At 42.1% G+C, this 16,481-nt stretch overlaps 2 protein-coding genes across 4 annotated transcripts; both read left to right on the top strand.

Moving 5' to 3' along the window:
* Positions 1–3,215: 3,215 nt before the first annotated feature.
* Positions 3,216–7,646, top strand: tmem11 (transmembrane protein 11). The gene is made up of 2 exons (XM_012860242.3): positions 3,216–3,354; positions 6,638–7,646. Exons 1-2 carry the CDS (start codon positions 3,308–3,310, stop codon positions 7,152–7,154), a joined length of 564 nt encoding a protein of 187 aa, XP_012715696.1. The 5' UTR covers positions 3,216–3,307; the 3' UTR covers positions 7,155–7,646.
* Positions 7,647–9,480: 1,834 nt separating this feature from the next.
* Positions 9,481–15,577, top strand: dhrs7b (dehydrogenase/reductase (SDR family) member 7B). Of its 3 annotated transcripts, none has more exons than XM_036132227.1 (8): positions 9,497–9,608; positions 10,619–10,675; positions 11,673–11,865; positions 11,950–12,068; positions 12,863–13,073; positions 14,395–14,487; positions 14,584–14,736; positions 14,877–15,577. In XM_036132227.1, exons 3-8 carry the CDS (start codon positions 11,712–11,714, stop codon positions 15,080–15,082), a joined length of 936 nt encoding a protein of 311 aa, XP_035988120.1. In that variant the 5' UTR covers positions 9,497–9,608; positions 10,619–10,675; positions 11,673–11,711; the 3' UTR covers positions 15,083–15,577. The 3 variants fall into 3 exon arrangements, with proteins under 3 accessions (XP_035988119.1, XP_035988120.1, XP_035988117.1); XM_036132224.1 differs by having other exon boundaries at positions 12,860–13,073; XM_036132226.1 differs by lacking the exon at positions 10,619–10,675 and having other exon boundaries at positions 9,481–9,608; positions 12,860–13,073.
* Positions 15,578–16,481: the final 904 nt, after the last annotated feature.

Here is a 16,481-nt window from a genome sequence, read left to right as displayed (position 1 = left end):
TAAATGAAGTCCAGTGCAACAATTCGGATGTCGTGCAAAGGAGCTGAGGCTTTTTTTAAATGGAGGTAGCTGGCTTATTTATGGGTAATAGTGTAAAGAGGAGTTAAAAACAAACGTTTGTCCAAACTTTTTGGAGTTTCCTACTTTCACTCAACTTTGGCGCGTCTGCAGGAAGAATCGTGTCACTAAGATGTGGCAAAACGCTCCAAGGAATTCAGGACTTTGAGGGTCCGGACAGCAATGACATCACGTCACCACATAATTACACAGCCTTTAATGACAAAGTAGTTTATTAGTTTTTTGTCCTTAAATTTGTTTTAGTTTGGTTTATTAATCATATTTCCAAAAAGTATATTAGTTTGATAGTAAACATATGATTTAAACGGGAGCTCTATGTGGTCCCGCCCTTTACTTTGGATGATTTAATGTCTGATTATAGATAAGTTGTCATGCTGACAAATAAATGAAACGAAGTGGGTTTTTCTGGTGTATCATAGTTAATCATTCAGCGTTGGAGGAAAAGAATTTACGTCAGATCGGTAAACAGATTTGCAGATTGATTTTTGAGACTGATTTGTGTTTATTACATGGCAGCGTAATTTAAAAATGTTAAATTTTGTTCTGATCTGATCAGAGCACCTTCTCCCACTTGTTTAATGCGTCCCCTACAGGGCTTGTGGTATATTTTAACATTTGATGGTCATACAAGTCAAATTTGTGGAGTGCATGACTAATGGTTATCTAGCCGACAGATTCTCCCACCTGAGCTGTGAATCTTTGCGGCTCCTCCAGAGTGATTGCGGGCCCTGGCTGCTTCTGTGGTTAATGATCTCTTTACCTCGGCGACCGGGTTAGGCGGGCCCCCTGTGGGTTAGGTTTTATCTGGGCCACGCTCTTCCCATCTATATACAATGAATTGAGGAAGAAACTATTCGGTGATTTCTGAAGGCAACTGGTTGCCCTGGATCTTATTTAGGGGCATCGGTGTAGAAGGGCCCGAATACAAATGCTAACAACACTTTTCAGACTCTTATTTTTTAAGAGAAAATCATTACATACCTCTACTGCAATGAACAATCACCAGACAACAAGAATTTAATCCAGTTCATGTTGGACTTTACATAATAACATTGAGTTTGGCGCCAACAGATGGTAGCATGAAGAACAACATCAGGCATTCAATTGTCCTCAAATGTTAAAAAAAAAAAAAAACTTTTGATCTAAGTCTTGTCAGTAGTTACCTTTAGGCCTGTAATGCTTTGTGTTTATTTGTTTGTGTATACTTTAATTTATTTTTTTTACCTTTAATTTTAAACTGTCTATTGCATCATTGTAATCCTGCGCCTACAGAATACTTTCAGAGAGCTTTGCAAAGGTAGCCATTATACCTTTCGAACATTGTGACACAACACAACCACACATTTCAATGCATTCTATTGTTGTTGTTTTTTTATGTGATAGACCAACGCAAAGAAGTAGATAATAGTGAAGCGAGAGGAAAATTTAAACCAGCGTTATAAAAATTCTTTACATAGAAATTCTGGAAAGTTTATTGTGCATTCTGTTGCCCTCTTTAATTTGAAACCCTTAAACAAAATCCAGTGGCTTTTACAAAAATGACGAAAAAAAGCCTAATCATGTAATAATTATTATTTTTCTTTCATTTCTCAATCATGGGATAGTTTTATTGGTCTGTAATGTAACAGCCAATATGCCTGTGGACATTCTCAGCGATCCCGTTCACTTCAACATCAAACAGGCTTCAATTGGAGACAACCGGACTTTTCTTCAGTTCGTCATGGGAAAAAAAAAAATACAGATTTTTAAAAAAAAATTTCAGAAACAACTGAGCGAAAGTCCGGTTGTATCCGATTTAATCCTGTTTGCCATAGCTGCCAATTTTAATTTATTTTAAGCATTATATATGATATGCCTGAAGAAGCCATGTCTTTAGTTCAAGCAATTTAACAGACATATTAACATCATGAGAATATCAATTAATCACGTCCTTGTGAAGATGCCTGCTGGAGATGGTAAAGGCAGCGTCGTCATCCACAGTGAAACAAATCCAGTTTTTGGAATCCAATACTCCAAAAGCAGCATAAAGAGCCAGAGTAGAGTTTGCAAACGCACTCAGTAACAAAGACCATGAAGACATTCCCTGTTGTCTGACGAAACTAAAATTTAAAGTTGTTTTTTCTTCCATCGTCACAATTGTTATATTTGGAGGAAAAAGGAGGGAGCTTGCAAGCTTGAGAAGGCCACCCTAAAGAGCTGCAACATGTTGTTGTTGGGGCGTTTTGCTGCAGGAGGGACTGGTGCACATCTCAAAATAGATGAAGTCACAAGGAAAGTATTATGTGGGAATAGTGAAGCAGCATTTCAAGAATTCACCCAGGAAAGCTTTGACATAAACGGGTCTCCCAAATGGACAATAAGCACACCGCCTAAGTAGTCATTTAGATATTAAAAACCATTCTGGTAATCCTGACGTAAAACTGAAAAAATGAGGGGGGGGGGGGAATGCACGTGGCTTTATATACATTACATGATCATATATGGTATCAGCTATAAACAGTGTATAAAAAACTTAAACTTGTCAACACTCATTTTTTTTATCAAACTGGCTTGAAATTAGATACCTTAAGCCTTGCAGCTATATATAGCGGTATTAAATATCCCTCCAGAGGTTCACTTTGCATTGATACGTGATGCGTGCGTCACGCTGGCTGGAACTTTAAGCCGTCACATTATTGTCCGCTGCGCAGCATGTGGTTTAAAGTGATCTCACATTCCTGAACGTAGTCCTTATCTTTGTTACATCCGCAGAGCGTCAGGTTACGGCCGGTTGGACAGCAGCCCTCACACACACACACACAGACACACACACACACACCACAATATGGGTAAGTGTCCAGAAATATACTCATAAAACCGCAATCCAACAGAAGACAGCTGTATGTACGATATGTTGCAGTCATATCTAAGAGGCGTATTATGGCCACCCTTTGTTTGATTACCGATCGAATATCTAAAATTCTTATTTCAATTTGTATTAAAATTGTTGTTTAAAATTAAGTAGATTTACCTTTTATTGTTTTGACGGGTTTATTAAAAGAAAATCTCGCATGACCTCTCAAACTTGTTACAAAATACGTACAGCGAGTACGCATGACCTCGTAGCATCACGGGAGCTGTAGTCCGTCCATGCGGACACAGCCACGCGGAGCACACGTTCAAACACTACGGCACCCAAAATGCTGAGCGAGGCCATACGTCAACCGAAATCACAATCGTATCTTCCAACATGGCGTCGCTGGGAAGGAGGCGCGGTGTCCCAGTAAGCAGGGAGAGGTCAGTTACTCCAAATTTTGCCCTTAAAGTCTGTTTATTTCCGCAGGACGCGCGGTTTTGTCGACGTCCCACCCGGTGCTCGAACGCGCACTTCATTCCGGGTTCGACGGTTGAGCGCCAACGGCAGAAAACGTATTTTTTTTTAGCCACCGTTAGCTGCCGTTAGCTACCGTGGTTAGCAGGGAAACAAACTAGCTGCTCATGTGATGTTTGGATTATTTCAGGCGAACCGCAGGAAATGTGGAGAGAAGTTGCATTGCGACACGAGTCGGTTGGGAAACTGTTATTTTTTTTTATTTATTTTTTTTCTGGGTACCGTGGGGTGGGGAAGACGCCTGGGTTGAAGTCCGGCTGGGCTGCGGAGCGTCCGCGGCTGGGAAAGTAAACGCGTCCTGAACTTAGCTGGACAGCCGTCCAAACTTTTCAGCATGCAGGGGGGACTAGTGTCCCCCGCTCGGGGACACTATGTCCCTGGTTACACACGTCCGGACCGAGCTGTATTATCATGTAAAACGACCGCTTGAGGAAAAGCCCGCTGTCAAAAAATAAACTTAGATTAGTTTTAAGCGTTTGGTGTTAGGAGTGGCTGGCATTTCATCCGCGGGATTTGGCGGAACTATGCGTTAAACCCAAATCCAACAGCTTATATAAACCAAACATTTAATTCTATATATAGTTATATATCTATTGATGTGTTATACATCTATTAAACCTAACCAAAACATGTATTTAGGTGTAAAAAAAATAAAATAAGACCCATCTTAACATTCCACAGGGTGACATTTTTTAATAATAAAACAACTTTTAAATAGGATTGGTTTGATATACAAATAAAATAACTGTTTATTTCCATCATAATAATCATTTATTTATTTATATATATATATATATATATATATATATATATATATATATATATATATATATATATATATATATATACACATACACACACACACACAGTGTGCTTGCCTGCATTGTTGATTGGGGGGTTATTTTCAAGGCAAGTACAAACAAAAATAAGTGATGTGGAGCTAATGAGAACAACACAAATTAAATTGATCTTTGCTTCACCAGAGACCCTCTTGAGTACCCAGGACCGCAGAGACTGACTGACGTTTATTTATGCTGCGTTCGTTTACCTCCGAGATAGCTAACCCTAAACCTTCATCGCAGTGCAAGCTAATAACTATGTAAATGTCTCAATGTGTTGGAGCTTTAAACGGTTTCAGCGTGTTTAGGGCCGCCGGTACTGTAGTAAATGATTAAATGAAATGCAAATCACCAGAAGCGCAGATTAAGGAACTTTGCTGCAGCTATGACTGACTTTTATATGCTCGGCAGCCATGTTGGATTTTAAGGTGTTTGAGAAAAAACCTCCAACTTTGTCGTTCGGAGTTCTGACTTCCTGAGAGTTTACTTTTACATTTTGCAATTAGAAAAAGTGGAAACTTTTACCTTTAGAGTTACGCATAGTAAGTCTAATGCTAATGGGTAAACATGAATTTCATTAATGTTTTTTTTTTTTGTCTTTATACAAGGCAGCATAGAGAAAAAAGTATTGTTTTAAAATCTCTTTCAAGGTGGTGATACTTGGAAATCTTGACTTTTAAAAAAACGACGACCACTGACATTTCTTAAGCAGCTCTTTAGGTTTTTACTGAAATGTTGTAATTTTCTCGCTACATATAGTCCAAATCATAGTTTATTAACATGTCAATTGCCCTTTGAATTCATCGGCAAGCAATAAAGAATAATCTGTGTCTCTGTTTGTGAATGTGCGCACGTTAGTGAGTGCCATTGAATGGAAAAGCTCTAATTAAATCCAGTCAATTTACCTGTTTACTTTAGCAAACCACTGTAGGCAATTAAAAGCAAATATCAAAGAAAGGAAAGGAAAAAAACACCAGAAATAAACAAGACTAGACATTGAAAGAGAAGAGTGGAGGTAACTAAGGATTGCAGGACGGAGGGAAAGGTGTTTGTGTTGATGACCAGGTAGACTGGAGACGCCATCAGCTGAGGATGCCCAGATCTGTAGAAGTACAGAGGAAAGGAGCCTCAGTGTCAGCCTGCTGTTCTTATCATCCAGGTCATCATGTTTTCTAAAAGGTTTAAAAAAAAAACAACTGCCTTTTTGGGCTGGGCGATAAATCGGTTTAATCGATTAATTCCAATTTACAATTCTTTAAGATTTCATTTTTGGAAAATCTGGATTTTATTTTGCCAATACACTCATTGGGTTTCCATGAAGAGAACAGAATGCGATGATGAATATATGTTTAGGCAAATATATTGTCAAAATATTGTTAAGTGGAAACTTTTTTTTACCATATTACGAGGTACTTCATTTACTTATTTGCTTTTTTTTTTTTAACTTATTTTGAAGTTCACAAGTGCAGTGAAGCCTGTTCTTAGCTCAATGAGTAATACCACTACCAGCAAATATTTTGTTATATTTTCATTGTTTATAATGGCACGGCTACCATCTTGTTTTACAAGCATGTTTCACAGCTTGTTTTTAGTTGCACTTTGAATTCAGGTCAACTCCCTGACGAAATGCTTGACATAAAAAGCAAGGTTTTAGAACAATTTCTTTAATTTCTTTTTATACGTTGAAGCCCTCAAACAGCATGAGGGCTTCACCGTATAAAAACCGAGAGTAAAAATACCAAAGTTCGACAAAATGTCTTCTGACGAAAATCCAAAACAAGGAATGTGCGGCGCGATATCGCTGCTGCTGCTGCTGCTAAACAGCCAAGTTCGCCCCCCTTGAACGGCGGGGAAAAGTGCAGGATTCGTTCAGCCAGCTGACCGGTACAGTTTAGCAACAGGTGGGGTACGGGCCGTGCTGTGCACTCTGTGCTCTGTACCGTTAAGTAAAAGTCTGGCGCTCTCTCTACTCTCTGGTTAGAAAGAGTTCAAACTTTAAAAAGAAGGCGAGAGGGAACATTTCTAAAACCTTGTAGACTTTGGCGCTAAGGTGTCAGATCAAAAGGATTTAGGTGTTTTAAACATGATCCTGCTCTGAGGTTGTTAAAAAAACTAAAGGTCAGGCGGTATTGGTGTCAAATGTACATTTTCAATATACCATTTTTTTTTAAAGGCAAAAATCTGATTGCAGTTAAACATAATTAAATTGATCGGGAAACTGGGGTACTGGTGTGACTTAAGCCAATCTGGAAATGTTCCAGCATCAGTTGCTTGTTTGTTTTTGTTTTTTTAAATATCGCGCCGTTATCCTGTCGACTCACCGCTGCCCTTCCCGTCTGCTTCTGCCCAGGGGAGTAATGGCCGCGTCCGACTGCTACATCGTGCACGAGATCTACAACGGGGAGAACGCGCAGGACCAGTTCGAGTACGAGCTGGAGCAGGCTCTGGAGGCCCAGTACAAGTACATCGTCATCGAGCCCACGCGGATCGGCGACGAGACGGCCCGCTGGATCACGGTGGGGAACTGCCTGCACAAGACGGCCGTGCTGTCGGGCGCCGCCTGCCTCCTGACGCCGCTCTCGCTGCCCGTGGAGTACTCGCGCTACGTGGCGCTGCCCGCCGGCGCCCTCAGCGTGGCCTGCGCCGCGCTCTACGGCATCTCGTGGCAGTTCGACCCCTGCTGCAAGTACCAGGTGGAATACGACAGCCAAAAACTCTCGCGGCTGCCCCTGCACACACTGACCTCGTCGACGCCCGTGGTTCTGGTGCGCCGGGACGACGTCCACAGAAAGAGACTCCATAACACGATAGCGCTGGCTGCTCTGGCGTATTGCGTCAAGAAGATCTATGAACTCTACGCGGTATGATCGCGCCCCTGAAGAGAAATTAACAACCATGAAAACAGGAAGAAGAAGAAAAAAATATCTACCATTAAAAACAGAACCTGCCCACCTCCCCTCCTCCGGATGTAAGACAGGTGGAAAAGCTCCACATGTGTGGTGGGCACTCACCTAAACTCTGATCAGAGGGATATAGTTAAAGCTAGAGAGAAGTTCTTTTTTTTCCCCCGTATGTTTCCTTTACTCCTAAGTGACGACTACAGCACATAGTACCTTTGTGCCACCTCCCCCCCCCCCCCCCGGTCCTCTCCGCCTCCATCCCCGATACGCAACCAGCGGGCTAGAGCAAAAGGGAAACGGCTGCAGTTCCTCCGGACTGAAATGGCTTCGGGTTTGAAATGGGACGATGTGTTTTATGTACCCGGCTCGTTTTCTTCCTCGTTTTGCTGTACCCCCCTCCCCCTTTGTCGCTGATCATTGCACCACAGTTTCATTAAACATTAGGATATTTCAAACGTACTTTTCTGCATTTTATTTTCCCTGCCGGCATTAAGCAGATTCTCCCCGGTGTCTGGGAAAACGAGCGGCCCGTTGGAAGGGCCGCCCCGGGTTCGGCCGGCTGCTTTTAATCCAATTGAGATCACATGAGAAGCTGGTATGGCTCCTCTGAAACTACGTGCGTCACGTTAACTTTAAGGGGAAACACAATGTAGAGACTGTGCACCGCTGGAGACAAAACCAAACGATCGAGCTGACAAGAAATGCAACAACTGGACAATAAAACTATTCTGACATGAATTTGTTGACTTTTCTATAGACGCTGATTAAATGCTGAGTTAAATGTCCGTCACGGACAGGGAAGGGTCGCTGCCATTTGAGTAAACAGTTTTTATACACTGGCTTATTCCAGTAATGATTTAAGGCTTTTAAAGTTGGATTTCAGCTGTTTTTGCAGTTACAAATAATCACACAACCAACGACTTCAGTGATTTTCAAACGCAGGAAATGGATGAATGCATTTAAATTTATTGTTGGGCTTCCATAATCCATATATGATCCAAGTCACACAGACACCCCACACGCTTTTTAAGCATAGTTCTGTTTTTTTTTCTTCAGTATCCGAGAGCTAGTTTTTATGTTGTTTTTTTTAAATTACCGTCCCGTTGAAACAGCCAGTTCTAAACAAGTTTCAACCATCCGACCCACACCGTGACCACCAGGGCTCTAACCTGAACTTCAGTGTTACGTCCCCATGGACTGAGGGGGCCCGCCAAGTAATGAGCCCCTGCTTCAGTAGCTCTGCCTCCGAGCCCTGCTGAAATGCCCATATGGACGAGCTAAAAGCTTTCTACGGTTTTGTGGTCACACGAGGAAAAGACTGGGCCGTTTGGCCACAATGACAAGAAGATTCAAGGTGAGGCCTTAAGACCAAATCTGTACCAGCTGGGAAGCAGGGTGGTGGCAGCATCATGATTGGGCTCTCTTGCTGCCAGTGGTGTTGGCACGTTCCTCAACGTGGATGTAATAATGAATAAAAAACATATTAAAATCAGATTTGGGCTTCTATTTCTCGTTTGAGAATGAAGTCGCATAAACTACCCCACCCTGCCAAAAGTATGGTGCTAATAAATCAGAAAAAGCCTGGAATAGCTTTCTTGCTGATGAGTGTGTGCGTTCACTGAAATTTCTATTCAAGTAACTTGCACTGTGGTGCTGTTTCCTCATTATGCTATCTTTTTAAAAGAAAAAGACTCAAAAGAAGCGAAATTAAGACAGCAGCAATATTTAGAGAGTTGCTTTTCAGTTTATCGATACTCAGATCTGGAAACTCAGCAATGGCTGATGGATTTGGAAAAGAACAGGAAGATGCAGAGCGCACGAGGCCTAGGTTTGAAATTCAACTAAATGAAAATCCCTTTAAGCGCTAATTATGCCAGCATCTTCTACACACAGAGTGAAATGATTAATTCTGCCAAACAACCTTTGCAGACCAGGGGAGGGAAGGCAGGTTGGTCATTTCTTAGATGGTTTGCAGTCATAACTAGTTGCAGGAAAACCGAGCGGCCCACCAACCATTAATGGGGAGATTAGTTGATCTGAAGTTGGAGGTGAGCGCATCTTCTCCCAACCATGCAAAGCGCACGTCTTTGTAGGCAACTGTGACCAAGCAGCTGATCGACCAAAGCGGCATGGAGAGTAAAATAAACAAGATAATCCAATAACGCCTTAATATGATGCTCTTAAAAGCGGAAGCGTGCCAAATCCCAGCGGGTTTTAGAAAAAGCTCGCTTGCTTTGATTAGGTTCTTTTTTTAAAAAAACGTTGGTGACGTGAAACTACGCTTCCCACAATCCTGCGCGAGAGCCGCGCGCTGGTGGGTGAAGCTCGTCTAGAAACAAACCGACGGGGCAGTGGGGTTTTCCTACCAAACCGGAAGTGCCGCGTTTCACTGAAGCGCACGTTGTTTTCTGCACAATTCAGGTGAGCTTTTGGTTGATTTTTAATTATCTATATTTAAAAAATCTACTTTTATCAAGGTTAGGGGTTATTTGCGTCAATAATTATAGTTAGCGTTAGCAGCGTGGGTCATCCATTGGCAGCACGTGAAACTGTGCTGTTTCATGCTTCTTTATTTAGCCTAATTTGATAAAACTTGGTCTGATGTCGTCATTTAACAGTTGGTCACACTTGGCTTTAGATTTTACACAATTTAAACGGAGGTAGCGCAGCCTATAAACGCATCTGGTGGTCCAGAAAGTGCCTGGATCCTGGGTCGCTGTCAGCTTTTATGTGGAGCAAGCCTCCAACACACAGACACAAGCGTGATCCCACTACTACTGACTCCATCTACCTGGTTCTAAGCATTAATGTCAGGATTGACTGGATAAAGATTTGGATTGGCTCAGACGTGGGCAGTAGAAGAAACAATAGTCACAACTGTATCTGATCCACATTGCTTGTATACCCTTGTTGTCAAGCTAGATTAATGCAGTACACTCATGATATATATATATATATATATATATATATATATATATATATATATATATATATATATATATAATTAGTGAAGGTATTGTTTTACTCTGTAAACATAAAATGACAAGTGTGTGCTCATTGCAGGGTAATCCACCATATTATCTACAATATGTTTCAGCATGTTAACTTTAAATTAATATCATTAGCGAAAATATGATTTCAAACGCAGCTTTTGATGGATTGAAAGTCTAATGCTCTCCTTTTAAAACTGTCATCCCTTAAATAGAGAACAGGGAAAAAATATTTTATGATTCATATCTTGAAAGTGCTTTCTTAGAATCATGCACAGCTGTTCATAGTTGATGAAACTGGGTATCTTAGATATACTGTGAAGTACTTTATAGGAAAAAAAACGTTATCATTATTATGATATATGATATTATTATTGTGACTATAAGTGTTGAGATGGACACAAACCCTATTGCCAACTTCACTGCTTGTTTTTCTCGCAGCGATTTGCATTGAGTTGCTGTGAACAGTGATCGGAAAGAGTGAAATTAATCACAAAGGTAATGAAAGTTATCATTTGCTCCTTTTTAGCCCTGAAAGAAGCATTGTGCTTGCATCACTTCAATGATCTTTTAAATTGCTCAAGGGAAAAATTTAGATTTTTATTAATTATTTTTTTATTTTGTAAATCAAACATGTAGAAGGGTTTCTATAAAAGGGGAGTGGGTGTTGAAATCATTATTTTTTTTCCCAAGCCACATTTACTTCCAACGTCATTACTGCTTTGCTTCAAAAAGGCTTCTCGGGCAAGGATGTTGCTGTCAAAAACAAGTTCACAACCCAGTCAAACATTCATCGGATCCTCAAAAACGTCAAGGATAGGTTGCCACCAGTGCAGAGCTTGCTCCCTAATGGCAACCGGGATGCTGCATGCTGCCCTGGAGTCAAGAACGGTTGCATAAAAGCCTCTTTTGTCAAAGTCAGATATGAGTAACAGACTGACGATCTCCAGGAAGCATCCAGAGGGAACTGCTGAGGACTGACTTTAGGTGACTTTGGTCATTTTCACCAACCAAGACTCCTTCAGACTGTTTTGGGAAACCTGGAGAAAAGCTGATCCCTTCCCTGAGCTCTGGGTAATGAGAACATCCTGAGGGCATTTCTCTCCCCGGATCTTAACCACCATCAAAAACCTGTTCACACGCTGCATGAAGCTAATGACCTTGCGTGCTTCAGCGTGCCATAGAAACAGCTGATAAAAGGATGTATTATCAGTGTAGAAGCTGATGTCGTCATATGCACACGGGCCGTTGTCATGCAGATAGTTGGATGCTGTGAGGAGGTTCTGCCGAGAGGCGACCAGAAGCAGAAAGTCTGGCTCTACGGTAAAAATGCTCGAGGTGAAAGAAGCGACTCAGCAAAAGACCTTTCAGTTCAAAACTCAATGTCCCCGACCACAGCACGCTCTGACTGGCCCATCTACACATGACTTTACATGTTGTAATATTCAAAGCTCTGCTGGATGGAACTAGCGATGATGCCGGTGTCTGGCTGCAGGTATAACCCGTGAGGAGCAGGAAGAGTGGTCGTCCGTCCATGGAGCGCGTCATGGGAGGAGGAGCCCTTCCTCTGCTTCTAACAAGCCTGGGAGTCTTGCTGCTTTACCGGGTCCTGGTGCGCCTCAGACGGGGGGCTTCCGTGCGCGGAGCTGTCGTGGTCATCACAGGGGCCAGTTCCGGGCTCGGAAAAGGTGCGCCTCTCATCCATTCTCGCTGCAGGCGATTGGCACCAAGTCTCCTAACGATGGCTGCCTTCTTTCCCCCTCCCGATGCAGAGTGTGCACGAGTCTTCCACGCTGCAGGCGCTCGGCTCGTGCTTTGTGGAAGAGATGCGGCTCGCCTGCAGGAGGTGGTCCAGGAGCTCAACGCAAGCTCCACAGACATCCAGCAGCAGGTAGGGCTGGGTGATAAATCGATTTAATCGATTAATTTGAATTTACAATTCTTTAAGATTTCATTTTTGGAAAATCTGGATTTTATTTTGCCAATACACTCATTGGGTTTCCATGAAGAGAACAGCATGTGATGCTGAATATATGTTTAGGCAAAATTATTGTCAAAATATTGTTAAGTGGAAACTTTTTTTTTACCATAATACGAGGTACTTCATGTACTTATTTACTTTTTTTTTAACTTAGTTTGAAGTTCATACGTGCAGTGAAGCCTGTTCTTAGCTCAATGTGTAATACCACTAGCAGCAAATGTTTTGTTATATTTTCATTGTTTATAATGGCACGGCTGCCATCTTGTTTTACATGTTTCACAGCTCGTTTTTAGTTGCACTTTGAATCCAGGTCAACTCCCTGACGAAATGCTTGACATAAAAAGCAAGTTTTTTTAAATAATTTCTTTAATTTCTTTTAATAAAACAAAAAGGAGGAAAAAATCGATTAATCAGATTTGGTATGATAAAATCGGAGATTTATTTTTTAATCCATATCGCCCAGCCCTAGCGGCAGGTAGGTAGAGATCCCCAATAAGAGTCTGAATGCACCCAGAGACATGATCGGTGATGTTTCCTTTTTTTTTTTGAAGCTTCATCTTGTCACATAAAAAGGGAAAGTGGTATAAATATAGTTAAATAGCCTTTATGGTCTCTATTAACAGAATGAAAGGGGGCGGGGCTTTTGAGTCTAGGAGAGGAACAGTTTGACGTGATTTGCCGGCTTTGCTCCGTTCACCCAGCAGACCTTCACTCCCAGCACCGTCGTCTTCGACCTGGCCAAAGCGGACACCGTGGAGAAAGCTGCCGAGGAGATCCTGAAATGCCACGGGCACGTAGACGTCCTCGTCAATAACGCAGGGATCAGCTACCGCGGCAACATACTGGACACCCACGTGTCCGTTCAGAGAGGCGTCATGGAAACCAATTACTTCGGTCCCATTGCTCTCACTCAAGGTTGGTGATGTGCTTGAGTGGATCGTCTGAAGTCCCTTTCACAGTTTACCTGTTGGAGTGCAGCGAAGCAAATATGTAGACTTTCAAAGCCCTCCTTACCACTTGACCCTTTCACGTTTTGCCGCATTAGAGTCCCAAACTTTAATAATTTTGGGGATTTAATGCGACTGTCCAAAACAACGTAGAGCAGAATGATTAAAGTTAGAAGACTTCGGGATTTTGGGGATCGGAAAAGTGTGCTTCTCACTTGTATTCCGCCCTTCCTCTGTCAAGACTCTGTTGAACCACTTTTCGCTCCTCCACCAGCTTCGCTAAAGCTCAGTCAGAACAAATGAACTCTCTCTATACTCAGATGGAGTAGCTACGGCCTTCTTCGTCGTCTGCTGCTGGTCCGGTAAAGGAAGACGTGAAAACGTTGCTCTCACATTGTCCTCCCTGCACTGGCTGCTTGGACGTTTGAAGATTTTATTTTTAGTTTTTAAATGTTTAAACGGTCATGCAGCTCCTAGTAGACGAGCATGTTGCCAGCGGAACCGTGAGGTCGGCGTAACCTGCAGCTTTTAGACGATCCTCGGACTCGTCTTGTGAGCCGAGGAGACAGTTTTCTCTGCTCTCACTGTAAGGATGGCCAAGAGCTTGAATGATTTTTAATTATCTTTTAAAAACCTTTTTTAACTTACCAGGCTGGTTTTTGTTAATAGTCTAAATTTTCTTTTCTTTTTATGGTTTTAACTTTTCCTATTCTATTTGTTTTACTGTAGATTAAGTATTATTTTCCTTATTTTATTCCTCATTTTATTTATTCTTGTCTCTTTGGGTGTGTAATGCCCTCTATAAATAAAGCTTAATTGACTGACTGAATGAAGAGCTTCTGTAAGCTTTGAAGTCTAAGACTTGCCACTAATTCTCACCTGGATTCAGGTCAAAACTTTGACTAGGCCGTGAACATGCTTTCATCTAAATCATTCAGTTGTGGCTCTGGCCGTCGGGAGTAGTGTCGTTCTCCTGCTGGTAGTTGACGTATCACAGTAACAGGGGGGGTCTGAATGCAAATTTCCCTCACACTTTTCAGGTTTTTATTTTATATATTGATAGCCTTGTATTTTTTTCCTTTGGCGTCAAAATTATGCACTACTGGAGGTTTCTGGTTCCTCACGCCGTTGTTTTTACTAAGACGTTGCGGTTCTGCGTGGTACAGTCACGACGGTATCCTAAATTCGGTTTGAGCGTGTACTTTTTGAGAAAACAAACGTCGAGTATAAATGCGCCTCGTTGTGTTATGGAAACATTACCTCTCTCCGTTTCTCTGCTCCCTTCACAGCGCTGCTGCCCTCCATGGTCCAGAGACGCAGCGGTCACATCGTTGTCATCAGCAGCGTCCAGGGAAAGATAGCCATTCCTTACAGATCTGCTTGTAGGTTGACTTCTTCTCTTTTTCTCTCCTCCGGGACAACAGAAAGTCAAGCATCACCAGTGTCTCCGTGTTGTTGTTGTTTTTTAATGTGAGCAGATGCAGCATCTAAGCATGCCACGCAGGCCTACTTTGACTGCCTGCGGGCAGAGATCGGCCACTTTGGGATCCCAGTGACAGTGATCAGCCCCGGGTACATCCGGACCAACCTGTCGGTCAACGCTGTGACGGGAGATGGCTCCAAGTACGGAGGTGAGCCATCCTAAGAGCAAATGCCGCGTTATGAATAGGACGGAGAGTCATTATAACGTCTCCTATTTGTAATGAAGCTTTTAAATAGCCGTCTCTGGGTCAACTGCTCTTTAAAACTCATCATTGTTGTATCTTGCCAGTTGTGGATAAAACCACGGCATCAGGTTGGGACCCCAGGGACGTTGCGGGAGCCGTTCTAAAGGCCGTCCGTCAGAAAAGCAAGGATGTGGTTTTGGCTGGACCTCTGCCCACTGTGGCCATCTACCTGCGCACACTGTGGCCCGCCCTCTTCTTCAGACTCATGTCGTCTCGGGCTCGCAAAGAGCAGAAGCGTAAAGACGAGTGACCTGCCGCCTAAAGGTGGGGGTGGGGGGGGGGCTTATGTTTGAGTGAGTGGGACCAGACCCAGACGCTGGACGCCAGAGGCCAAACGGTTATGAAATGTGGACAGGCTGTGCTCTTTGGCGACTCTTCCCACCGCTGGACCCGGTTCCAGCTCTGGCAGAAACCAGTGGGTTCTTACACAATGTGTGATTCTCGTTAAATTGTTCTTTATGTTTCTGGGACATTCGTTTCATAACTCATCTGTATATAAAAGGGGACCGCCGTTTATCTTCATTTCCTGTTTAAACGAGGCTGTTTTGACAGACTGATACATTTTTCAGCCTCAGTATTTCAACCTTCCCGGCATCTGGTACATTTCTCCCGACTTACTAACTTATTTTGCTCAAGGAACAGTAAGGGGGTTATTATAAAGTAATTACTAATAGTTTGTTGTGTTGACAACCGTCCTGTAAAGAAATAAAATGTGTAATGTCCAATTAAAGGAAAAAAAAAGATGTTTCTTGCTCACCGTTACTGAGGCTCCCTTTACTGGATCAGGACCCTCCAAGACCGTCACAACCTGGCAAATCTTGCTGGCTTGTGGCAAATTTGAGAGGAAAGTGTGAAGACAATCACTATTGCTCTTCTAGAGCCCCCCCCCCCCCCCCCTTGTCCAATGGGAACAAATCATGCACATAAAACGCAAGTTTATTAGTGATCACATTGAGGTTCTAAATCCTAGTTGATTTTCTTTTTTTAAGAACTATTGTGCAGATGTTTTATAACCCACATGGCGTATTCTCCTTGACAATGCCATTTATGGCTCCAGGCCTTCCCGTTCACAGCGTGGCAAACAGATTTTGCATTTGAACTTAGGGCTGGGCGATATGGATTAAAAAAATAAATCTCCGATTTTATCATACCAAATCCGATTAATCGATTTTTTTTTTCCTCCTTTTTGTTTCATGAAAAGAAATTAAAGAAATTATTTTAAAACCTTGCTTTTTTATGTCAAGCACTTCGTCAGGGAGTTGACCTGAATTCAAAGTGCAACTAAAAACAAGCTGTGAAACAAGCCTGTAAAGCAAGATGGCAGCCGTGCCATTATAAACAATGAAAATATAACAAAACATTTGCTGCTAGTGGTATTACACATTGAGCTAAGAACAGGCTTCACTGCACTTGTGAACATCAAACTAAGTTAAAAACTAAGTAAATGAAGTACCTTGTATTATGGTAAAAAAAAAGTTTCCACTTAACAATATTTTGACAATACATTTGTCTAAACATATATTCAGCATCACATGCTGTTCTCTTCATGGAAACCCAATGAGTGTATTGGCAAAATAAAATCCAGATTTTCCAAAAATGAAATCTTAAAGAATTGTAAATTCGAATTAATCGATTAAATCGATTTATCG

Source organism: Fundulus heteroclitus, unplaced genomic scaffold (genome assembly GCF_011125445.2).
Source record: "Fundulus heteroclitus isolate FHET01 unplaced genomic scaffold, MU-UCD_Fhet_4.1 scaffold_48, whole genome shotgun sequence".
Lineage (NCBI taxonomy): Eukaryota > Metazoa > Chordata > Actinopteri > Cyprinodontiformes > Fundulidae > Fundulus > Fundulus heteroclitus.
Note: the sequence above shows the minus strand (reverse complement) of the source record. Positions and strands in the feature narration are given on the sequence as shown.